At 40.1% G+C, this 24,364-nt stretch overlaps 2 protein-coding genes across 3 annotated transcripts; one reads left to right on the top strand and one right to left on the bottom strand.

Annotated features, from left to right (window-relative positions):
• Positions 1-707: 707 nt before the first annotated feature.
• On the bottom strand, positions 708-8,064 carry crtap (cartilage associated protein). Its single transcript, XM_042506141.2, has 7 exons — positions 7,313-8,064; positions 5,641-5,790; positions 4,946-5,117; positions 4,079-4,207; positions 3,841-3,986; positions 1,676-1,759; positions 708-1,124 (listed from the first exon to the last, which is right to left on the bottom strand). The coding sequence occupies exons 1-7, from the start codon at positions 7,772-7,774 to the stop codon at positions 1,029-1,031; spliced, it is 1,239 nt and encodes a 412-aa protein (XP_042362075.1). The 5' UTR covers positions 7,775-8,064; the 3' UTR covers positions 708-1,028.
• Positions 2,309-23,594, top strand: fkbp9 (FKBP prolyl isomerase 9). Of its 2 annotated transcripts, none has more exons than XM_042506139.2 (10): positions 2,309-2,436; positions 11,193-11,338; positions 13,533-13,722; positions 13,814-13,959; positions 15,148-15,337; positions 17,048-17,193; positions 17,974-18,163; positions 19,517-19,662; positions 20,938-21,101; positions 21,196-23,594. In XM_042506139.2, exons 2-10 carry the CDS (start codon positions 11,251-11,253, stop codon positions 21,373-21,375), a joined length of 1,440 nt encoding a protein of 479 aa, XP_042362073.1. In that variant the 5' UTR covers positions 2,309-2,436; positions 11,193-11,250; the 3' UTR covers positions 21,376-23,594. The 2 variants fall into 2 exon arrangements, with proteins under 2 accessions (XP_042362073.1, XP_042362072.1); XM_042506138.2 differs by lacking the exon at positions 2,309-2,436 and adding an exon at positions 9,275-9,614.
• The last annotated feature ends 770 nt before the right edge of the window (positions 23,595-24,364 follow it).

Genomic DNA, 24,364 nt, shown 5'->3' with positions numbered 1-24,364 from the left:
CTAATTGACTGTGATTTATTGATTGGATTTATTGATTACTGGTTGATTGACGACAGCTCAACAAGTTGTATAACGTGTATTTACAACATTATTTCAGTTGGCAGTCTGTATGGCTCATATGCTGACATAGATTATCAAGTCATGCTCCTCAAAGAGGTTGTAAAAGATGGAAACTCAGAACATAACCTGCTCCCGACCAGGTTTAGTTTGACACATAAGTTACTATGGTGATCTAGCCTGGTTAAAAGAGAGTCACCTTCGTAGTACAGGAAACCCTGGCTTTAGACTCAACATAGTACTTCCCTAAAGCAATCATCTCGCTTTGTAGAACACCCCTCTGTTCTACTACTGCCTTGATCAGTTAGCTAGTTTGTGTTAGTATATGACCTTGGTGTTGTAAAGGCTTATTTTGGAATTACCAAAGTAACACAATAACAAACTATCCGATGGAGGCAGGCAGCATTAGACTAGTAACTCCAGTGTTCAGCGAGGTAAAATTACCATCAGTGGAGTCTGGCTTTGAAGAGAGAGTAGATAAGTTTCTTTGCAGTTCAATTTCTCATCAGAAAGTTGCTGTCTATTGGGAAGTACTGAGCATTTGACTGTAGAAATCATAGAAATAAGACTTGGGTTATACTGTGTTAGTTGCGTGACAGTTTGTAAAAGGATGTTTAGATACAGTTTTTTAAAAAAAACAACTGTGATACTTATTTGGAAGACCTGTAGTTTGGCAAGTTTTATTCCCATTTCATTGTAAAAATGACAGTTACTGACAAACAAAATACATGATTCACAGTGGAGAAACAGATCCATGAAACAGTGAGTAAAATTATTTCTATCTCTATTGTCATCATTGTGTTTAAATCACTTAGCCACCATGCTGTATGTCCATGAACTTGATGTTAAGTGCATAAAATAGGTAATTAAAAACAATATTCAGTATGTGGATCTGCAGATAAAAACACAGTGACCAATTGCTGGCAAAGCCCAATAAATACAAACTGGGAGGTGTTGTTTTGTTGTGGTTTTCAGTGTATCGGCGGAGATCCCAATTTGGGCGGAGATTCCAATTTGGGCAATTCATCATCGTCCAGGAACTCATCTATGAACTCCACCACCTCGCCCTGTGCACGCACGCACACACGCACACACACACACACACACACACACGAGAGAGAAAAAAACAGCGACAACTCAGGAGGGTCTGTATGAAGTGCATAAGCATAAATCTTCCTACTTACAGTTCTATCTGTGATTTCTCATACCTGGCATTACTAAAGAGATTATTGTCAAGAGCTGAATGGTGTTTACCACATGCAGCGTGTAATCCTGGCTTATGTTGGGTTGACCTGATGGCCTTGGTCCTCTTGCAGTGTCATAATAATTTAAATTAAATGTCGGTGTCATGCTGCCACCCCAAGGCTGTGAGCCTTATTGCAGCCTAATAAACACAGGGCCCACATTGTACTGCAGGGCGTCATGTGACCTGACTGAAGAATCCAGGGTTTTTCCATAAGTTACACAAGGATAAAGCCCTGATCCAAACTCTAACTGATTTTATGGGAGTCATGCAGGTCTGTAGACTGTAACTGGTGTTCCCTTCACTTGACTACAGATAACCTCCTGGCTGGAAGCATCCCATAACACGCAGAAATATGTAGACGTGAGCACACACCTCATCATCGCTCACCAGGCGCTGTCTGGAGAACTCCAACATCTGTAGCTGCATGGTGGTCTGATTGTGGTACCGCAGTGCCTCCTGTAGCACACACACAGGAGCACAGCAGGTAAAATGTGTGTTAGAGTGGAGCAAGAAAGCAGAGGCCAAGTCCTGAATCAATTTCACATGTTGTTAATCGAGAGAGCCTGAAAGGAAATATGCTTATTTGCTTTTCATGCAGAGTTTGAGAATTGATTGCACTCTTATATCTGTGAATTAAATATAAAACAGCTGGTTAGCTTCCATTTTGACAAAATTAAAGTCATTTACACTGTAAATTGATGCAGAAAAGAAACTCATTGGTACATAAAACATTACCCAAATGCAGTCAGTTAAGTCTCTGTGTTACAACCGGCCCTAAGTGACTCTCGTGTGTCTGCGTAAGTGTGATATTTTTTTATTTTTTCCTGTCACTTTTGTGTGTTTGGTGTGCGACTGTTGTGGTTTTGTTTGTCCTTTGCTCTCCCCCCATCCCTTGACTGCACTTCTTCACTCTGCAAACCTGGTGATGCTCATCAATCCACACACCTGCCTGCAATCAAGTCTGCAACCTTCAGGAGAGCCAGCTCTACAATCATTCCCTGTCGGATTGCTGTGACACAAGTCCAGCTCTGTTTCCAATCTTTTCCATTTTTTGCTTGTTTGCATTTTGCTCCTGTTTTGTGATCTCTGCCAGGATTCCCTGCCTGCCATCCTGTCCACACCTCCAGCCAGAGGTAACCACAGAAACACGGATCACCCCTCACCTCAGCCAGCTGTCCTGCCCATCATTCTCTTGCGCAGTTCACTATTGTAAAACAGTACTCTTCTGTTTGCTTTTGGGTTCTGTCTGTTCTTTAGTCCAAAGTGTGACACTCTGGTGCTCAAAATTTTCTGGCAGAGGAACCCCAAATCTCCTATTTCATATGTGTCCCTCCCAATGTTACCAATAGACAGACAAAGGCTGGCTGGTTTCCTCTATTTCAAGTCTTGGTGAAGCTAACAGGCTGCTACCGGCGTACAGACTTGCAAGTGGAGTCAATATTCTCATCTTACTGACTCTTTCGGTTACCTTTTGAGCCAATTAAAGCAACATGTTTGCTTTCTTGCCAAGAGTTACTGTAGATGATAAAATTGATATCACTTACATATTTGTCTGTTGAATATTTGGATTCACTTTATTGTTGCATCTTATCATATTAAAAATACAAAAAGAGCTAAATTCTTGGCCCCTTGACCAGCAATGACGTCCCATACAATACAGTGCTAATGTGGATACAATATAAACTGCACAGTATTAAGTGCATAACCAAAGTGCATTTATGTGCATTGTAATTACACTGAAAGCAATATTAGAATAAACAGTGTTCCATTAAAAAAAGGACATTTTTTTGAGGCTACAGCCAGCAGCTAGTTAGCTTTGCATAAAGACTTGAAAAAGGCGGCATCAGGTTCCTATACCTCTTGATATGAGGGAGCATTATAAGAGTTTGGTCGAGGCTAGCTTGAAGTTAGAAATAGATTGATAAATTATCAAGTGATTTGATTAATTTAAAGCCGATTGCTTAATCGTAATATGATGGAAACAGAGCCACGTTTTATCATTTTTACTGTCTCACTTTCATCACTCGCTACACAAAATTTTCAATTATCATTTAAATAAATTGGTCTAAAGCAGGCATGTCAAACTGGTCCACAGGGGGGCCAGTGTGGCTGCAGGTTTTTGTGCCAACCAACCAAGAGCACACAGTTTGACCAATCAACTGTCTGAAGACGGAGATCAGTTGATTAAATGAGTCAAGTCTGGTGTGCTGCTACTTGGTTGGAAACAAAACCTGCAGCCACACCGGCCCCCCTGTGGACCGGTTTGACATGCCTGGGGTGGAAAAAAGAATTGAAATCAAAATGGAAGTGATGAGATGTATTTGTAAAGAAAAATAGAGTAACCAATCAACCAATTGTTATTTATAAGACCCAATTTCCATCTTTTATTTATAGCAACAGTTTTTTGTTCTTCTGCTCCAAAATGTTAATTTTTCAACCACATGCATTTTCATCATCTCCATTTTTATCAATAAATGTTTGATACTTCCACCCCGCATACTCTGTGCAAAAGATTTATGGTTATTAAAATATCTCACTGATCTGGGGAGGAAGTCCTCTTCTGTCAGCCCCCACTGGTTTTTGTGGAACTTGTAATAAGCCACATTATTATTCATGACTTCATCTTTGGGGTCAAAGAGCACGTAGCTGGCTGCACATGGTACTGCGTTCTTCAGGTCATTCACTAAAAACACAACAATTACATCACTTTATCAGAGGATTTTCCTTTATAAAAGTCATAACACAATACAGCTTAGGAAACAAAATGCTACTCACATTTGTAATAGGCGAACTGCAGGTAGTGGTACATGGTGGCCACAAACTTCTCAACGACGAAACCTCCAACGACAGGTGTCAGGTCACTTTCACACCTCACCTTCCTCTCAAGGACCTCAATGTAGTGATCTGTAGAGAAGAGATTCCAAGAAATATGTTGGAGAAAGGGTTAATAAAATAGCAAAAAAGAAGACGGATGCAAAAGGGGATTTTCAAGAGGCATAACAGAAATCAATCAATTAGACTTTATTTTATTTGTATAGCAGTTTTTATACAAGCAAAACTGTAACACAGTGCTTTATACAAAAAACCCCACAATTCCCCCCAAACACACAGGCGCACACGCACACACACACACACACGCACACACACACACACACACACACACACACACACACACACACAAAGGTACATGGGTTAAAAAGTAAGACTTTGTGATTAATTAAAGCACTGAAATAAGACTACTCATTACAGGGACTGAGGAAACGCTACCATAAGTGAGGAAACACCAAAGGCAGGATAAAAACCTTTAGATAAAAGATTTAAAAAATAAATAACTATAATATTGATAATAAGTAAAATAAATAAAATATTCTAAATAGTAGATAAAAGGTAACAGAACAAATAATAATAGATAAAAAAGTTTAAAATAATAATAAAATAAAATAATGTAATATACCATCTAGTAAAACAATAAAACAGACTAAGATGTATAAATAAATAGTAAATATATAAATAGGTAAGTTCAACTAAAAGCCAAACTAAAAAGGTAGGTCTTGAGTTTACTCTTAAAAATATCAACCCCCTGCAGCTTTCCCTGCAGTGGAACCAGAGTTAGACCTGTAAATGAGGCGGGTGTGAACTGACCTGCTATCGAGGGGTAGAAGTCTTTAAAGTCTTTGACATCCCTGGGGCCCTCGGATGCAGCCAGACACTCGTCATAGACCTTGAAGAAGTCCCGCAAAGCCAGCTCCATGTCTGACACCGAAGTACGGAAGTTTTCGCCATTATACGCCCGTACCGCACGCACAAACAATGTCTGCAATAACACACACACAAATTAAAATATGTTCATTCTGGGCATGGTTGCATTACTGAAGCATTTCGCAATGTTAAAAATATATATATATTTTCTTATTAAAGTATATAATACTTTAAGTTTTTAATTAGTTTCAACTATTTGTAAACTCTGACAGGGACAGTTTTCTACATTTAGGACTCCTAAAGAGAAACATGTTGATTTTAATTAAGTCAAAAACACAAAATTATGAAGCCATTCGTTTCTTCGTTAACGACTATAACAAGTTCAGATTTATTTGTCATTCGTACTGGAGCCACGTCAGCCCAGTCAAGGACCACTGAAGGTCTCCAGGCCTCATTTTGGGCAGCACCAGACTGAATAAACTTCCCCATGATGTGGTGAGCTCAGCCAGTGCACCACATCAACACACCCACACAACCAATAATAGGATGGTTTCTGTATGTGTGTGTGTGTGTTCACACAGACATGTGGGTATGGGTGTGACTCTTGACATGCATGCAGGGTGTGTGTGTGTGTGTACCTCATAGGATTTGGTCTCCAGGTCTTTGAGGTGTTCTTCAGCTCCGGGCAGACTCTTGTAATAGGCCATGTTCCTCTGCATCATCTCGTCATCGGGGTGTTTGAGCAGGAATGTGTGGGCAGCAGACACCGCCTTTGCCAGGTTGTTAGACTGGGAGAAACAATACAGACACACACGTTAACAGCTATTTTGTTTTGGTCAGTGGAGGAAATAATGCAAATGCTATACTAAGACTACACTGAGGCGGTGGTGGCTGAGGAGGCGGAGCAGTCGTCTAACAATAAGAGGGTCGGTGGTTTGTACTCTGGCCCAAAATTGTGGGTTCATCTTGTGCATCTTGGACATACATTGAGGTTTTCTACTGTATAGCATCGCTGCCACACAAAGAACTTTTTAAGGCCCTGAGCAGTTCTTTAGAGGTTCTCTACTGGTTCTTTCCCCAGTGTACTACACTAAGCTGAAGAGCCAGAAGAGGACCTCTTTAAGCCCACGTAGTTCTCTATTGGTTCTTCATTTAACTGGGAAAGGAATAAAAACATTGCATTAAAATAGCCTACAAACTGCGTATTTCCAGAGGTTGCTGCTCATCCTTTGTGCTCTTTGTGACCACATGCACAAAAATATTCAAGGTATGTAGATGTGTCACCTTGTGGTAGCCTCAGCCATCAGTGTATGAATGTGTTTATAAATGGGTGAATGGTGCTCACATTGTAAAGCACTTTCATTGTTCACTAAGACCTGAAACTCATTATAGTCCATTTATCATTTACCACTATGGTGCCCTTTTTATAACTATTAAATTGCCAATAAAATCCAGAACAACTCAAGGACTATATTTTAGAAAATTAGAAATCCATGTTGTTTTTGAAAATTCGGTCAAATCAACTCATTTGAAGTTCTTTTTTTTCTTTTAATTTGTCACACCACTGTTTGTAAGTGCAAATTAGACCATAACCATCACAACTACCTGTGGCAGAATGTAACTAAGTTCATTTATTTAAGTACTTCACTTCAGTAAAATTTGGAGGTATGTTTACTTTATTTGAGTATTTTCATTTTATTCAACTTTATACTATTCCACTATATTCCATATATATATGCGTCATTCTGCAGAATTAATACTTTTACTTTTGGAACTTTAAGTATATTTTGATGCTAATATTACTTTTACTTGAGTACATTTAATTGCAGGGATTTTATTTGCAACAGAGTATTTCTATGCTGCTGTATTGCTACTTTTTCTTAAAATAATATAAAAGATCTTAATACTTCCTCCACCTCTGATCACTACATGCGCCTAAATGTAGCTCCAACTTTTGACTTTAAATAAAATGTGATTATAAATTAATCCTAAATTTAAACTAGTTTCGTGTAGAGGTGACGAACAGTTTAATGTCCTTAGGTTGGTAAGTGTTTGTTTTTCTTTTTCAAAAAAAAAAAAAAAAAGCACAAGTATTCACAAGAAAAAGTGCAGGACCCCCCTGTGCATCCGTGGCACGTAGGTGACGTCAGAACGCATTTAGGGGAAAAAAAGTTGTGATGTTAACATAGAAACTGGAAACCATCACCAAATATTATCACCATGTGATAAACAAATATGAAAAAGCATACAAGCCCAACGTTTGGAGAGCTTGACCCCCCCGATGACCCCACATTTAACATATTTGCTTACTTTGAAGTAGGCGTACTGCAGGTATCTGTACGGCTCTCTCCTCTCAAACTCGTCTATGGTGTCCCGGCTGGGCATGGTCTGCCTGAAAGCGGGCAGCCCCTGTTTGCAGCGCTTCAGGCACTGCGCCCTCTTCATGACGTTCCCAAACGCCTGCAGTTCTGGAAACTCCGCAAACTTTTGCTCGTCGTCCAGCCTGACGGAGCTGCAGTTGAGGTTGCAGAAGGCCTCGCTGTCCCGCAGCAGTCGGTAGAGCCGCAGAGACACCTCCATGTACTCCACCGTCTCCTTCCACTTCTCCCCGGTGTACTGGTCCAGCGCGTATTTGTACGCGGACTCCAGGGGCATCAGCTCGTGCCTGGGGAAACTCCTGAAGCTGTATTTTTCATACTGGGAGTTCACACCAGAGACGAAAAATGCGATTAAAACTACCGAGAAGAGTTGGGAAGAAGTGGAGGGTGCCATTTTTGAGTTAGGGAAATGGTGGGATGATCCTGAAGTAGGACCGCCTCAAGTTCCAACACGTATCCGGACAAAAGCCTCCCCACCCCCGGGCGCAGGGCTGGAGCAGCCGCTGTAGCGGGTGGGGGCTGCTGGAGCTGCTCCTCCCCCTGAATCGCACAAGTAAATCACTGCTGTTGTTCTGTCCTCTTACAGCAAGTAAAAATCTGACAGAGAGGAGAACTTTTAAAGTAAAACATAATAACCGGGGGAGATATCCCTGTGCTTTTTTTTTAGATAAAGGTCAAATCCATTCAGCCATTATTTTATATACCAGGACTGGCAAAACACATAAAATGCTGTTCTTTAAAGTTGAAACTCTTTTCCTCTGGGTCACTGATTAAACCCCACAGTGAGTGTCCCTTCCCCTCCCACTGCCACGTAGAGACATTCCTGCCTGGTCTCCCCCCTCCAAAGGCCTGAGCCCCAAAACACAACGTAATCAGTTTGGACACAACATCATCTAATAGTAAAATGTGACAGTTTGCAGTCCAGAGACGTATTCAGATGTGTGCATTATTCTGATTTAAATGGGCCCGGGGGGGCTGTTTTTGCAGCTGTGAGACCCCTTCGTTACCACGTTGACACATCTCACAGGCTGCACTGCGCAAGAGCAATACGTGGTGCCCCAAACTATCCCATTCAATCCAACAGTGCGTCAGGTCAGCGAGAAAGAAGCCGTGTGTGACAGGAAGTAAGAATGTCTTTTCAAAATAAAGGCACGACTGTCTATCTGAGCTCTGAATTTATTTGTTTCTTACACAGGTGCTTGGTGTCTCATAGTGATTTTGTATCTCTTTGTAGTTGTTTGTGGCTGCCATTGTTGCATTTTTGTGAGTCTCTTTTTGTCTGTATGCAGTTGTTTTGAATGTTTCTGCAGTCATAAGTCTCTTTGTGTCTCTATGCAGCTGTTTTGCATCTCTTTGCAGTCGTCTTGGGTTTCCCTGTGTCTCTTTACAGCTGTCCTGCATATTTTTGTAGTCGGAGTTTTTTGTGTCTTTTTATGGCTGTTTTGAAACTCTTGTAGTTATTGTGAGTCTCTCTGTCGCTTTGTAGTTTTTGCATCTCTTTTCAGTCCTAATAACTTTGTGTCTTTTTTCAGCTGATTTGCATCTCTCGTTGCCATGTGAGTTTCTGTTTCTTTGCAGTACCCTTGTGGTTGTTTTTCACCTCCTTGTATTCATTGTGTGTCTCTTTTCAGCTGTTTTGCATTTTTGTAGTTGTTTGTCTTTTTGCCTTTTTGTATCTCTTGCAGTCCTCATGAGTCTCTCCATGTCTCTTTGCAGGTTTCCTTTTCTTTTTCTTTCTTTTTGCATATCTTTGTAGTCATCGCGAGTCTCTGTGGAATCTGATCTTGCTTTTTGGAGCAGTTTGAATTAGCAATTACCAACGAAACATGGTTTACATTTAGGTTTAACCGGAAGTTGTGCAGTTTTATGTGGCTTGACACACGATCATTCCTGCTCTGGGACCGGGGGCAGGACTTCTGTCCAAATCAGAGTAGAGGAAATCAAAGTACCGGAGAACAGGGAGGCAGCACGCACTCACACAGGCCGTACCCGCAGTTATCTCTATTGTCTGAAGGTTTTTGTGCAGTGAAAATGAATCAGTGCGTGCAGGTGATGTTTTATCTGTCGGTTCTGGTTGCGTTTGTCGCCTGCAACGCTCCTCCGGTACCGTTAGACGACATCCTCATTGAGAAAACTTTCGTGCCAGAGGAGTGTGTCCGCGCAGTCAAAGTAGGGGATTATGTCAGGTATCACTACAACGGCATGTTTCCGGACGGCAAGAAATTCGACTCGAGGTGAGTATCGATCAGAGAGTGCGTTTCTTTTCATGTTTAAGCGTGCAGAGCAGACCGGGTGCACGGTGCGAACAGCGTGCGCGATGCGTAAAAGTGCGCGTTTAGTGGTTCGCCCCTGTGAGCCACGCAGGCAGGCAGACTGAGCTCTGGATACATGTAAGCCTCATTCAAGGATTCAGAAACCTTTCATATTCAGTTTGATTACACCAAGGACCCACATTTGCTCAGATTTTGCCTTTAGATTAATATTAGCCTGCTTGACACTGGATTCATTGAAACCTGTGGACCAAGGGCCATCCAGGACCTCTGAAGGTCCCAGGATCACACTCTAGGAACCACTGACCTGGTCACAGTAATAGCAATGTACTAAAGGTTTGAGCTGCCCAGAGTACCTAGATCCCCCCAAAGCCCCAGATTGACTTGGTTTTTTGGTCATTTAATTGATTGCACATTTGTTAAGAATTTGAGCTATTATAGGAGGCGGGCCCTGCAGTATTAGTTTATGTTGTGTCCTTTTCTTGTGCTCATATCAGACTAAAAGGATGTCTGATATGAGCAAAGTCAGATCTTACACATTTTAATCTGGCTGTGTACCTCTATGATGTATCTTAATCAGGGGCGCAGTATCATACAATGAGCCCCTGGGCACAGACATGCAGAGGGCAGCACCAGCTCGCTGACATAGGAGCAGGAAACACAGACTTTATATTTGTTTTTAGACTCTTTTTGTTGCTGTTTTACATCTCTTTGTAATAATTATGCATTGTTTGTCTCTTTGCAGTTTCTTTGCGTCTCTAATCGTTTTGCCCTTTGTGATAGTCAGCGTGGGTATCTGTGTTTCTTTGCAGCTGTTTTGCATCTCTCTCTGTTGGTGTTTTGTGTGCCTCTCTCTGTGTTTTGTATCTTTACGGTTGCTTCGCATCTTTTTGTAGTTGGTTTGTAATTCTTTGCTGTCATTTTGTGTCTCACTGAAGTTCCTTTGTATCTCTTTGTAGTGATTATATGTCACTTTTCAGGTGTTTTCACATTGTTGTGAGTCTCTCTGTGACTCTTTGCACCAGTTTTACAATTTTTTGTAGTCATTCTATCTCCTTGTCATATTGTGTTGTTTAATGTTTCTTTGTGGTTGGGTCTCTACCTCATCAGTATGTGTCTCTTTAAGTGACATTGTGCAGGTGAAAGCCGAGGGGGGTTCAGTAATCTAAAATTTAAGTCACATATCCTGAATAATGTAATATCTGGAACAAAACAACGTAATACAACAATAAGAATCTGGTGCATTTATTCAGTTTTGAGTCCCTTTGTATTAATCTACACCCTGGCCAGCAAGGGTGTCATCTTGTTGAGTTTTGCCCAAGTGAGTTTTTTTCTGAGTTGCTAAAGTAAGTTTTTAAGTAAGAGATTTGTTCTCTCCAGTTTATTTATTCCACAACGTACGGTAATGATACAACATATTCACAGTGAAGTGGGTTTGTTTTCGGGTATGAGTACAGGTGTGATTGAGGTAAGGCAAGAATGAATGTAATGCAGTCATTTCTGTCTTCACAGGTATATAAGCAGCATTTTTCTGTGTTTCAGTTACGACCGTGGCAGCACCTACAACGTGTTTGTGGGCAAGAAGCAGCTGATTGCAGGGATGGACAAAGCTCTGGTGGGGATGTGTGTCAACCAGAGAAGCCTGGTCAAGATCCCACCTCACCTTGCATATGGAAAAAGTGGATATGGTGTGTTTTAAACTTCCTGTCATATCTCTCTGTCCTGGCTTATTGTTCTGAAACATTTGGGACAACATAACATTTTCTCCGCAGAGTTTGAGATGGTGCCAGTGTTTATTCCTCTGGGGAGTCATTATAAATACACAGATGAGTGAGCACACAGCTGGCACCACTCACTTTAACAATGAGAGAATTTTGTTGCAGATTTGCTGGAGCACATGAACAAAAATGAATCTTTGCAGAAAGTGCTGTGTTGTGTTGTGCTAGTTGAAGCAGAGAGGAAGTGGGCTGCTCCCAAGCGTCCATGTTAAATGATGTCAGAGGGACATCACAAACCAGGAAGCAGCTCGGAGGAAGCTGCTTTGGATCAAGGCTTTGCAGCTGTTTGTAACTGTGCTGCAGATGGTAGAGCTTCAGCAGCACACAGATTAACTTGCTAGATCTGTATATGAATGTAAATAAATCTGGGCCACCATGAGTTCTGCGGAGTGTCAAAAAATGTCAATATATACACATGATTGTAGTGACGAGATGAAGAATGTAGAGGCTCTGTTTACATGTAGAGACTGGTGTCTCAGTGTATGTATTTGTGTGTGCATGAAATAGTTAGATAATGGGAGAGAGAAGGGGGCATGTGTGGACAGGCAGAAGCTGTGGCTGCGTCCTCCACGTCACGTCTATCACAGCGAACATCAGAGAGAGAAAATAGAGAGGTGAGATTTTGGAAGAGGTACAGAGATTTAAACCGGAAAGAGGCCTGCCAGCTCATCAGTACTAAGGATTTAATGTCTGCCACCCACACAGTCCTTGCACCCCTCCTCCGACACCTCCTTAGCTTCACCCTCTTCTCCTCCTATGTCTCCTGTACACTTGTTGAGCTACCAGACGCTCAAAATGCAGTGACTCATGCTTATGTTTGCAAGCACAAATTGAGATGTCACACTCACCAAAATGAATGTTGGTGAGCAGACGGAGTGATCAGCCAGCACTGAGGACACCACTGTTATGTCCTATTAATGCAAATCTGAGGGATTTATGACATGAGTAGTTTACTTTGCATGATTACACACTTATTAGTAGGGCTGCATCTAACGATTATCATATTTAATTAATATGCAGATTGCTTTTGCAATTAATTTATTCTTAATTTATACTATAAAACATCACAAAACAGTAAAAAAAAAATCACTTCACAGTTTTCTAGAATCCAAGTTAAAGCTGTCACATGTCTTGTTTTGTCCAACCAACAAACCCAAACCCAAAGTTTCCTATAACGTTAAGACAAGGAGAGGAGGAATACATCATTTAATAAGACTGAAGCATTTAATTATTTAGATAATTAATTAATTATTGAAATAGTTGCAAATTAATTTTCTGTCAATCGAAAAGTCGATTCATTGACCAAGCTTTGCAGCACTGCTTATTAAATACATTATGTGCATAATAAGCGAATTCTGATGTATTTTAGATTCTTAAAAATGCAACGTTTCAAAGGGAAAACAAAGCCACACAGACGTGCTAATTTTGAGTTAAACTTGCTGACTTTCAAAAGCTTGAAATTTGTCAAAATAGAGCTGCGCCAGTAAATATAGATTAACTGATAAGTTGTCAACTTTTAAATTTATTCCAAATCCATTGTTATAATGGACTCACTGGTTTAAATAAGTAAGATAGTAATATTTTAAAGAAAATCTCTTAATCCAGCTTTTTAAATATTATTATTTTTCTTTATTTTTCTTTTTTTTCCTCCTCTGTGACAGTAAACAGAATATGTTTTGGTTTTGGAAAAACACTGAAACACTGACATTTTCACCATTTTATAAATGAAACAAGTAATTGATTAATTGAGAATGAAAAGAATCATTAGTTTTAGCCCTACCTTAAAAGCTAGTGAATTTGAGTGGACGATTTTCCTTTAAACAGATTGACGGTCTTTCAAGTACACAATTTTTTAAAAAAATTCCAAATAAACATTTCAAAATACCATAGGTCTCTGAACACTTAGGACACGTAGGATTTGCACCCACATCCTGATTAAAAATAATTTTTAAAAAAAGCTATGGTGTATTTGTGAGGCAGCAGTTAAATGAATGTCTTCTTAACTATTTCACATCTAAAGCATTAATTCATTTTAACCATATTTCCAAGAATACCCTGTGTGTAAGTGATTAACACAAATGAATGACTTGCTTTTTGTCCTCAGGTAACATCATCCCCCCTGACTCTATCCTCCATTTTGATGTCCTGCTGCTCGATGTGTGGAACTCAGATGATGGCGTCCAGATCAAAACCTACCACACACCCTCCACCTGCTCCAGAAAGGTGGAGGTGTCTGACTACGTTCGTTACCACTATAACGGCACACTGCTGGATGGGACGCTCTTTGATTCCAGGTTTGTTCTGGATAGTTAACCCTCATTCACACAAAAAAGCACCCAAAAATATTCTGTATATGTAACCTCTCTTCTCCACCCTTCGCTGTAGCCACACCCGTATGCGTACCTACGACACTTATGTTGGGATCGGGTGGCTGATTGCTGGTATGGATCAGGGACTTCTGGGAATGTGTGTTGGAGAGAGACGCATCATCACTATGCCACCATCACTTGGATATGGAGAAAATGGAGATGGTGAGTATAAACAATGTCGAACATTTGTGTCCTTAAAGAGACAGTACACCTTAATAAAAAAATAAGACACATTTCCTCTTACCTGTAATGCTGTTTATCAGCCTAGATTGTTTTGGTTTGAGTTGCCGAGTGTTGGAGATATCGGCCACAGAGATGTCTGTCTTCTCTTGACTAATAATGAAACAAGATGGCATTTGGCTTGTGGTGCTCAAAGAGCCAAAAATACATTTGAAAAACTCAACAGCAATGTCTCTTTGCAGAGGTCATGACCCAGTTACTCAAGATAATCCACAGAGCTTGTTGTGAGCAGTTTCATACAGAAACTATTTTCTTTCTTTTGAACAACAACCTCCAACCATATCGTTAAAGGAAGCGTGCATCTACTCATGGACGAGAGGTTTGTGCTCGAGACAGTGCGAGATGTAAACATTAATGGCGACATTAGCTAACTCAGTGGTGTTAGGTGAGCCAGCAGTAGATTTATGCTTCCTTCTGCGCAGTGATACGATTTGCGGTTTTACTTTAGTAGAAAGAAAATAGTTCCTACATGAAACTGCTCACAACAAGGTCTACAAAACAGAGATTATGCTCCTCATCGTGGGTGGTGGGGTCAAAAAGGAGGTGACACAAGCAGCATCTCGTAAGTGAGGAAAACTAGGGTGGGCATTTCTAACAAAGATATGAAGCTGGGGCGGCCTCTAGCTCACCCGCCAGAGTGTGCGCCCCAAATCCTGAGGCCTTTGCAGCGGCCGGGGTTCAATTCCAACCTGTGGCCCTTTGCTGAATGTCAAAAAAAATCTTTTAAAAAATGAAAGATCTAACTTTTTTGAGAGTTGCTGTCTCTGTTTAAGCTTTTTTTTTTTTTTTTAGCAATGTCTTCATGAATATATTTCAAATAAATAACAATAAAGAGGCAAAGTATAATTACATCCAGTATGATCAACAACATTTAAAACATTTTCAAATTAGGCCAGACATTTGTAACAATAAATACTATTAATTGCACTGTTATTGTAAAGCTTATTCTATTAGTTTTGACAAAATAGTTTTAAGTCAACCTCTTACTTTATGGTTAGGAATTGATCGGGTCATGATTAGAAAAATAATCAGGAATAATATCAGTGTTTGTCTTCAGCCTTGTCTCCATACCTGCATCTTTAACCTTTCCTCTTCTTTGTCTCTCTCCAGGTAGCGACATCCCAGGACAGGCATCTCTGGTGTTTGATGTCGTACTTCTGGACCTCCACAACCCCAGAGACGGGATCACAGTGACCAATCAGGTGGTACCTGAGTCCTGCACCAGGAAGACCGTCGCTGGAGACTTTGTACGCTACCACTACAATGGCAGCCTCCTCGATGGAACATTTTTTGATTCCAGGTTTGTGTCATTGTTAATACTCCACACAGGATGACTCACAGTAAACCTTTTTATTAATAGACATAAATGCTATTCTTTAAATGGCCTCAGGGTGGCAGCATCTCTCTGTGGGCTGAAGAGGTATGAGAGATGAATCGAAACTTAAACACGACCAGTGGAATTTTCCTGTTTGCTTAAAAAAGTGCTGCTTCCTATAAAAAGTTGTGTAACTTTTCTTTCTTGTGCTGCTACAACGGATGATAAGTGTATGTGTGGTCCCTTTCTGGTTGACTGACAAGTGTGTTTTCTAAGGGTTCAAATGTTTAAATGTGAAAGGCATCTGAAAGTAGCACAAGAAAAGTGATGTCACTCTAGGTTTTAAAGAGTTAAGGATTCTAGGCTACAATAAACAGATTATTATTATTTGTATGCAGGAAACAAATATTGCTGCAAATATGTTAATTCCTTGTTATAGCTTTAGAAAATCTCTGTGAGGCTGACAGAAAATATCAGATGCATAGTTCCCTTTATTAGGATTTTTGCAAATTTTCATCAACTGTAGCTGTATTTGTTAAGACATTCTGTACAGACGTCAGGACTCAAGAAAGGCACTATGTTATCTGTCTGCCGCTAACATTTTCTATCTCTTCATATTTATACTTATAGAAGAAGGTAGAAGGTAGATTCATTAGTTATTTTTTAATCAAAGTTTAAAAAACAAAATTACATTTGTCCTTGGTCCTGCCACATTTTGAGTTGAAAGATGAGTTGATTAAAATCAGCAGCTACTATGAAGACTCCATCCGGTTACTTGGGCATGTTGCTGCTGGTGGCATTATTCAATTCCTGCAGTTCATTTTTTTAAATTAGGATCAGAGTCTTGTGTCCTTATGGTTCCCAACAAGGTCTGCCCATCCAGTGCAACAGCTTGATCTGGGATGTTAGGGGTTAACCATGTCTCTGTGAAGATGTACGCAGAGCAGTCTCTGATCTCCTGTTGCTAAGTGAACCTTAATCGCATCTCATCCACTCCACTCTCCTGCGACCGGACATTAGTCAGAAGAAGGCTTGGTAGAGGAGAAGCTCTCAGTCCAAGTCAGGTCAGCCTCGCCCTGATGCCAGGTCTCCTCCCTCTCTTTGTCCAGCGCTTTCAGTTTCGTTTCTTCCCTCTGGTCTGACTGGTTGCTTGGCGTATACCATTTGTGGGGATCCTCTTGCGGTTTGCTGCATTCAGTCCAAACCCCACACAACTATTCCTGATGTTGATAAGTGCTTCTCTATCGTTGAAAAGTCATGATTCATCAGAAGGAGCCATGGTGTCGAAAAAAGTAGAAAATGCTACAGGCTACAGGCTGATGCATCTACATGTACTGCTGTCGTCATAGCAACAGGAATTTACATTTTCTAAAGCGTCACAACACTGTAGGTTTGCGTCAGCAAAAACCACAAATGCATCTTCCAAAACAAATTGCTTTGTGCAACTTAAGCACAGTGGTTTTGGGGTTTTATATTCTCTGAACCTGCTCCTACGTCTAACTAATTTGCAACCTATAGTCACCTCGTTTAGGTGTTGTTTCGTTGTTCGCTGCCAAACACCCATTTATGTGAGACATCTCATTAAATGCTGTGAGCAAAGACAAACTGTATTTTTAGTTTCCAGATTGACTGTGCTTTTTTTTCTCTATGGGTTAATGTAAAAACACTTCAAAAAATATATTTTCTGTTCCACAGCTACTCTCGTAATCGTACCTATGACACCTATGTGGGACAAGGCTACGTGATTGCCGGCATGGACGAGGGTCTAATTGGAGTGTGTGTGGGAGAGAGGCGTACCATCACCATCCCCCCACACCTCGGCTATGGAGAGGAAGGAACAGGTGTGTGTGTGTGTGTGTGTGTGTGTGTGTGTGTGTGTGTGTGTGTGTGTGTGAGAGTGTGTGAGTGTGTGTTATGCTTGGCTATCCATCTTTGTCTGCACCCTGTTTAAATGTTAAAAAAATGATCTCATTTTCAGTGATTTTTATTTTCAACTGAAATAAAACTATATTACACAAAGACCTAAATTAATGTAAACTAGGAAACAAGAACAAACACAATCACATAAAAAAGTGAGCAATAGTAGTAGTCACAACTAGGTAAGTTTACAAAATGTGGTTTGCGTGTACTTATTCTATTAAATTTGTTACTTATTACTCTTAAAGGAGTATTAAACTCTCGGAGAGATGGCCTTTTCATAAAACTTGGCTGTCTATTCAGTACAAAGATACAAATACTTTTAAAATTGATGCTACATGACCAGAGAAAACAGAGAAAAAGCTGTGGCATCTGCTTTTGCTCAAGAGGTAGAAAACCTACAGCTACCAGAATGCACTGGGCCACATTGGAAAAACAAACACTCTTGCTGGTGGGTAACTAAATACGAGCTCATGTGCTTTTACGCAGGAAACAATATGACGGCCGACTGTTAACAAACAATCTTGTATTACAGTTCAAGATAATTACACTACCACACACTTATAGTGAGTCATAAGTGATAACTGAGAGGAATTACTTTTGCATGTTTAAAACTTGTTTTTAAGGTCAGTCCTGCGGAAGTATAACTTAAATAGTGGAATCTTTCTTTTTTACCATTACTTAGCATCTCTCTCTCTCTTCAGGCTCTAAGATCCCTGGTTCAGCTGTGCTGGTGTTTGACGTTCACATCATTGACTTCCACAATCCATCAGACAACACTGAGGTGACCATTACTCACAAGCCAGAGGAGTGTGATAAGCAAACCAAGAAGGGAGACTTTGTCAAATATCACTACAACGCCTCTCTGATGGATGGCTCGTCCATCGACTCCACGTGAGTGAACTTCAGTAAGATACTTTCCGGCGTCCTGTGAAAACAAAATGTCTCAGAGAACGCAAAAACCGAGAGAGACATAGTTCAACAGAGTGATCACACAATATCAGATTAAGTGTTGATAGTCACTGTGTTGAAAACTGTGCAAGAAGAATGAGTATAAACAGCATGGTTGGAAATATAAGATATACAGAGATATATGCAAATGTACATCTGTCTTAAAATAAGATTTAATGATGTTCTTTGCATACTCAGGGGAAAATTTTGCTGCTCATAATAGTTTTTATTTTTACATTTTATTTAGAGATGACTTAATTCTGATCTGTTATTCCTGAACCCTTTCTTAGGAGATATCAGAATGAGAAAAATACTTTATTGATCCTCAGGGGAAACTGTGGTTTGTTACAGTCGCTCTGATGCCATCATAGAGAATTGTAGCAAGTAGAGATAAGCACCAGCACAGGTATATAAAGAAAAACAGTAAGAGTGAACAATTTGCACGGTATGTAAATATTAAAAATAAAGTATGTAAATACGCTCAGAATGTAAGTGTGAAAACATAAATCTAAAAATACAGAAATAGACAGTCAAAAATAAATCAGCAGGAGTTATTTTCCTGTGCTCACAGGCGTTTTTATCTGTCTGACAATAGATAAAAAACACAGAGTTGAGACTTTAATTTGATCACTTAGATAAAATCCTGATTTTTTGTTTATATTTGGATCTTACTGTTATCTCAGGGGTGGATTATTTCAGACAAATGAAGATTTCTGCAGTGAGAGAGGAAAATTAGCATTTTAAGATCTTGAATTAGGAATTGGGCTGAGACAAGAGGAAGGTTATATCTCAGGAGCTAAGTTCAAGAAGTAAGAGAAAATGGTCAAAATCTCATAATGGTGTTAAATTGAGCTCAGTTATGTCTAGGAGACATAGGCTGGACAAAGAAGAGATCTTATTATACCCCCCCAACCCCCCCCCCCCCACCCTCGGGGTATGGCTATTTCGAGGCAGCAGAAAGTGATTATGCCAGTGACCATCAAAAACCTGGTCACAATGGCACAGTATTTTCATTTCATTTTAAAGGAGGTATTTAGATAGTAAGATCATGTGACTCCAGTTGAACACTGTGTTCAGATAACATTACTGCCTACATTAGGGCCTTCAAACCAGGCTTTGGCTTCTCGGCCACAAAAAGTTAAAATGCAAACATTCCTTAAATCCTCCTTCTGTCACACAATATCATCCCGACAAAATATTTTAAAGTTCAGCTCTTACATTCTTACACGCTGGTTTGAGAATAATGACTACACATGCAATTATTTTTCTGTTTTATTCCATCATGATTTGTTTCAGGTACAATTATGGAAAGACATACAACATTGTCCTGGGAGCCAACCAGGTAGTCCCAGGGATGGAGGATGGACTGATGGACATGTGTGTAGGAGAGAAAAGGCACCTTGTTATTCCTCCTCACTTGGGCTATGGGGAGAGAGGAGTCAGTAAGTTTCACACAATCATACATAAAGTAATAATGGAGAATATATGTGATGGTGGTCTTAAGAGAACTAAGATTCAGCTTTTCTGGCATGTGACCAGTGACTGCATATAAAGACACATCCCTACTTCCTTCCACTGGGCTAAAAAATTAAGCCCAAATATCCCAGAAACAGCCACCATTTGCTACTAGTGAGCTAGTATCAAGTTCTCGTTCATGTACCAGTCTGACCAGTAGCGAGCAGCGCAATTGATCGTGAGCATACTGATTGACACACACAACTGTTATGATTATGTCGAACCCCTTTTTATAGCACCAAATAATTAATTAAAACCAAACATAACCAAAACTTGAACATTTTTCAAGGTGATAAGAACCACCTAAAATGACAGAAACCATATTTTGGGGGGAAAAAAGTACTTATAGTTTGGCCCATCTGCTATCATGGAGGGATGGGTGTATGACTTCTGTGTATGACCTTTCATGTTACTGCACCTGGTGTCCTGCTGCTCCTTCTGTGTTGCGAGTACCCTCTGCGCTCCGACAGTGTGGTGCTATGCATAACTGAATGCTGTCTATATTCCACCTAATGCGCATCACCTAATGAACAGTCCAACTCAAAAAATACAAAATCAATTTGTGGCAGTAGATGCTTTGATCGTGCCACCATAAATAAATGAATGTGTGGGAAACCCTGTCGAGACAGCATCATTGTGGACTCCTAGTGCCTCTTGTCTGGTTCCTCCCCACTTTAACACCATTAGCTCCATCAGCACTGTTGTCATTGTTGTCATCTTGGACAGTCTTTTGCCAGAATTTTATTGGAAAAAAATTCAAAATTTTGAGATGTCATGCTTAAAAGACAATGTAACAGAAACACATCTAATGAAAAAAACAACTTCCAAAATAGGTTTTATCAATAAATGCAGCAGCAGATTTTAATTGTGTCTTCTGTCTTTCTGATGAGGGGAAGGGTCTAACTGAGCATGTGCAGTATGAATGTCATCACTCTAGCATGTTTCTGATTGGAGAAATAAGACTTGTTGCCACGGGCACGAGTTGCAGCTGACCGCAGTCTCCCTTATGTGCTTAACAGAAGGGTTGTTGGTGATAAGTGCCGCTTGCTGGTAAATGGAAAACTCTGCCACACGGTCTATGGTCTACCACTTTAACAGCTAATTTTGTGTGTGTGTGTGTGTGTGTGTGTGTGTGTGTGTGTGTGTGCGCGCGCGCGCGCGCGTGCGTGCGTGTGTGTGTGTGTGTGTGTGTGTGTGTGCAGCTGACGAAGTCCCAGGGAGTGCTGTGCTCGTGTTTGACATTGAGCTGGTGGAGATGGAGGAAGGACTTCCTGAAGGCTACATGTTCATCTGGAACGAGGATGTGTCACCCGACCTCTTCACTGAGATGGACACAGACAAGAACGCGCAGGTTGAGCCCTCTGAGGTACGTGATAATAACCTGCCGTTACTGTGATATTTGTAACATCTGAGACATATGATCTGTGTATCCTGAATTAACCCTCCCCTTGATTCCACAGTTTACTGACTACATCATGCGGCAGGTGAGCGAGGGCAAAGGCCGCCTGGCTCCTGGCTTCGATCCTTACCGCATCATTGACAATATGTTTTCCAACCAGGACCGTAATGGAGACGGAAAGATCACAGAGGCAGAGTTCAAACTGAAAGCAGATGAAGCCACCGCTCATGATGAGCTATGACGGGGCTGAGTGTAAAACTCAGATCAGGGTTATGGCTGCAGGGTCAGACAGCGGGGTTGTAATACATATGTGGGTGGTAGAATAGAAAAAGTTGGGGTTGTATGTGTGAAGTAAGTGAGTGTGAAGCAAGAAAAGTGCTGAGATACTTTGTTTTATTTTCATCTTGAGGATTTGGATGATGTTCAAAAGGGGGCCTTGTCCTTTAAAGGGATAGTTTGTATTTTTTTAAGGGGGGTCGTACGAGGTAATTTTCCTTAGTCAGTGTATTGCACACAGTAGATATCAGTCTGCATGCCCCCAGTTTGCAGAAGGAGTACTGCCAGGAAAGAAAAGCAATTTACTTCTGTGGATGGGGGGCAGCAGCAAAATGTATTTTAGCAACCTAAAAAAAAAAAGTTTAAGTGTAAGCTATATCAACAATATTTTCACTGCCTCTCCTTTGTGTCAGACAGCCAGTTCCAGTGAGGGAGTTGTTAACAGCTTTACTTTCACATCGGTGCTCTCCTTGACGCTACCACACTCCACTGACATAAACCGTAATTTTACCTCACAGAGCACAGGAGTTGCTGGTCTACTGTGGCCACCATCAGTTAGTTAGTTTGTGTTACTGTGTGACTTTGGTGAATCTAAATTAAACATTTCAAAGATCAAAGTCACACAATAAAGCAAAACTATTTCAATTGCAATATCAGATAAGCTTTATTGGCATGGAAAACACATGTTTACATAGCCAAAGCAAGTATGATATAAAAAGAAATAATGTAAGTATGATAAGTAAAAAGCTCCTAGAATATAGAAATATGTAAACAGAGCTGTATAACATTGTAACATTGTAATCAAATGGTTAAATAATAATAGGTAAAGTTTACCTAAAAGTATAAACAGAAAAAAAATGATTTTGACCCTAAAAATACATATTGACAGATAAATAAAGATAAAAAAGGAAACATTTAGACACTGCTGGTAAAAAAAAGTCGCTTCTGTGTGTATTTACAATATGTACAGAGACTGGTATAGTGCAAATATGCCATGTTCAATAAGCCGAAATTATTATTTTTGTCTGGCTTTGAAGAGAATTTTATAACACGTGCAGTTTTCCATCTGAAAGGGCTTTCTGACGTCAAAGTAATGTGGTAAAAATGTTCTAAATGTAGTGTGCACTTAAACTGATCCCAGCTATCCCTTTAAGCGGCAAATGAGTCTGAGAAGAAAGAGGAATGATTTCGGAAAAGGATTATTCTGAGAGCTCAAAACAGGAAAGAAAACACCTCATTTGAGGTCCATGATGACAGTGAATGACTTTTTTTTTACCTCCTCTCCCATCAAGTTCTTGTCTTGTGTTATGTGACTTTTTTAATTATTATTTGAAGGGTACAAAAGCACTCGAGTGTGTGAAATAGCAAACCAAGGCCTTAGTTCACAATATCTTCATTCAACACTCCCTCGTAACTTTTATTGCTGTTAACATTTTGTGGTTGTGTGTGAAACTTTGTTTCTTTTCACTGGGTATCAGCTGAAATATCTGAGTCTTTCAGGAGCAATGAGTCACTGTAATACACTGTGATGGAGGGAAGTTGTTTCTTAAAAGTTACAATTTGTGTTTTGATAGAAAAGGTGATCATTTTAAGTGAGAGCTTCATGTTAGAATGACATTTTATTTACACAGGTTACAGCTGACACCTTTCACTGTTTTACTTTTAAATGTCAGGATGCCTTTTGTGTTTTCTGCTGTTTAATGTCCTTCAAGATAACGCAGAAACTGTTTTTATATGGCTGATTGTGAACGTACAGAATGGTGATGTGTGTGTGTGACATCGGTTCAGAAAATACGGCCTGTGATTTGAGGCCTCCCCCCAGGCTCTGTGCCTTAAGTACCATAAAAATAGAGATATAAAAGGCATATCTAAAAGTTAATATGGAATAATTATATTAATACCAAACAACACAAAACATATTAATTGTTGTTAATTCAGGTCCAATATCCCAAAATGATGTTGGGGCTTTCTAGTCTTTCAGTCACCTTTGGTCAACATTGTTCCATCGCTTATTTGTTTGTTTGTGTGTGTGTGTGTGTGTGTGTGTGTGTGAGAGAGAGAGAGAGAGAGAGTGTGTTAAGGAATGGTGTGTGAATGTTGTTTTACTTTTTTATTCAAGAGAAATTGAGGCTCAATGACGACAATGTCAACACAAAGTTTAATGATTAAATGACCTGACCGAAATATTTCCCTTGACTGTGTCTGTCCTTCCTCAGAAGTCTCTCTGTTGTCTTGAGCCACTTTTTAAACTTTGCATCAACTTAAAGCTACAGTTGGTAACTCTGACTCCTTCTCTTGTGGGTAAGAGCCCCTCTTACTGACACTACTCCTTGGACATCCTCTGAGTATCTGTTGGACTATGGCTCATTTTAGTCCTGGGAGTTCGTCAATGAAGCGATAGGAGAAGGTGTTCGGTCTCAAATCATCCGTTTTATTTCGCAGTAAATGAATAAAGCATATAGAGCTCCGGGTCTAGATCTTCCTATCCCTGACAAACAATAATGTGTCAGTTCACGAAGTCTGACTGACTGTCTTTCCCTGACCCAGTTGTTATAGGCCAGGGGTCGGCAACCTTTACTATCAAAAGAGCCACTTCTGGCCCAAAACAAAAAAAACCTGTCTGGAGCCGCAGGTAACACAACACATATAGTCAAACTAGCCTGTCAATATTATTAATGGCTCTACATGAGCATTCATCAATATGTTTTACCACTATTTATTATTTTTTGTTACATTACCTTTGCAGTGTTGGTGGTAGAAATTAAAAGATCTATCCATGCACTGTTATTATTATCTCTATGCACTAATAACTTTCCTCTGAGACTTCTTCTATCTTGGATTTGGAATCCATAGCTAGTCAGGCTTTTTTGATCCAGGACTGCCCACCATTTTTGAAATTTGGCAAAATTTAGCAGAAAAGGCACCAAGGCCACAGAAATATGATGCATATTTTA

The sequence above is a fragment of the Plectropomus leopardus genome, chromosome 17 (assembly GCF_026936395.1).
Source record: "Plectropomus leopardus strain MGB_pleo_1.0 chromosome 17, ASM2693639v1, whole genome shotgun sequence".
NCBI classification, from domain to species: Eukaryota; Metazoa; Chordata; class Actinopteri; order Perciformes; family Serranidae; genus Plectropomus; species Plectropomus leopardus.
The sequence above is the reverse complement of the archived record's forward strand: the minus strand, read 5'-3'. Positions and strand labels throughout refer to the sequence as shown.

What these genes read in the sequence shown, in the direction of transcription:
- crtap (XM_042506141.2), bottom strand. Translation starts at nt 7,774, where the DNA reads ATGGCACCCTCCACTTCTTCCCAACTCTTCTCGGTAGTTTTAATCGCA. An exon ending in CTTCTACCCCTCGATAGCAG is followed by an intron (nt 4,208 to 4,945) that starts GTCAGTTCACAC and finishes TCTTCTCTACAG; the next exon opens with ATCACTACATTGAGGTCCTT. An exon ending in AGGACTTCCTCCCCAGATCA is followed by an intron (nt 1,760 to 3,840) that starts GTGAGATATTTT and finishes TGTGTGCTACAG; the next exon opens with GAGGCACTGCGGTACCACAA.
- fkbp9 (XM_042506138.2), top strand. Translation starts at nt 9,412, where the DNA reads ATGAATCAGTGCGTGCAGGTGATGTTTTATCTGTCGGTTCTGGTTGCG. An exon ending in GGCAAGAAATTCGACTCGAG is followed by an intron (nt 9,615 to 11,192) that starts GTGAGTATCGAT and finishes TCTGTGTTTCAG; the next exon opens with TTACGACCGTGGCAGCACCT. An exon ending in GGGACGCTCTTTGATTCCAG is followed by an intron (nt 13,723 to 13,813) that starts GTTTGTTCTGGA and finishes CCTTCGCTGTAG; the next exon opens with CCACACCCGTATGCGTACCT.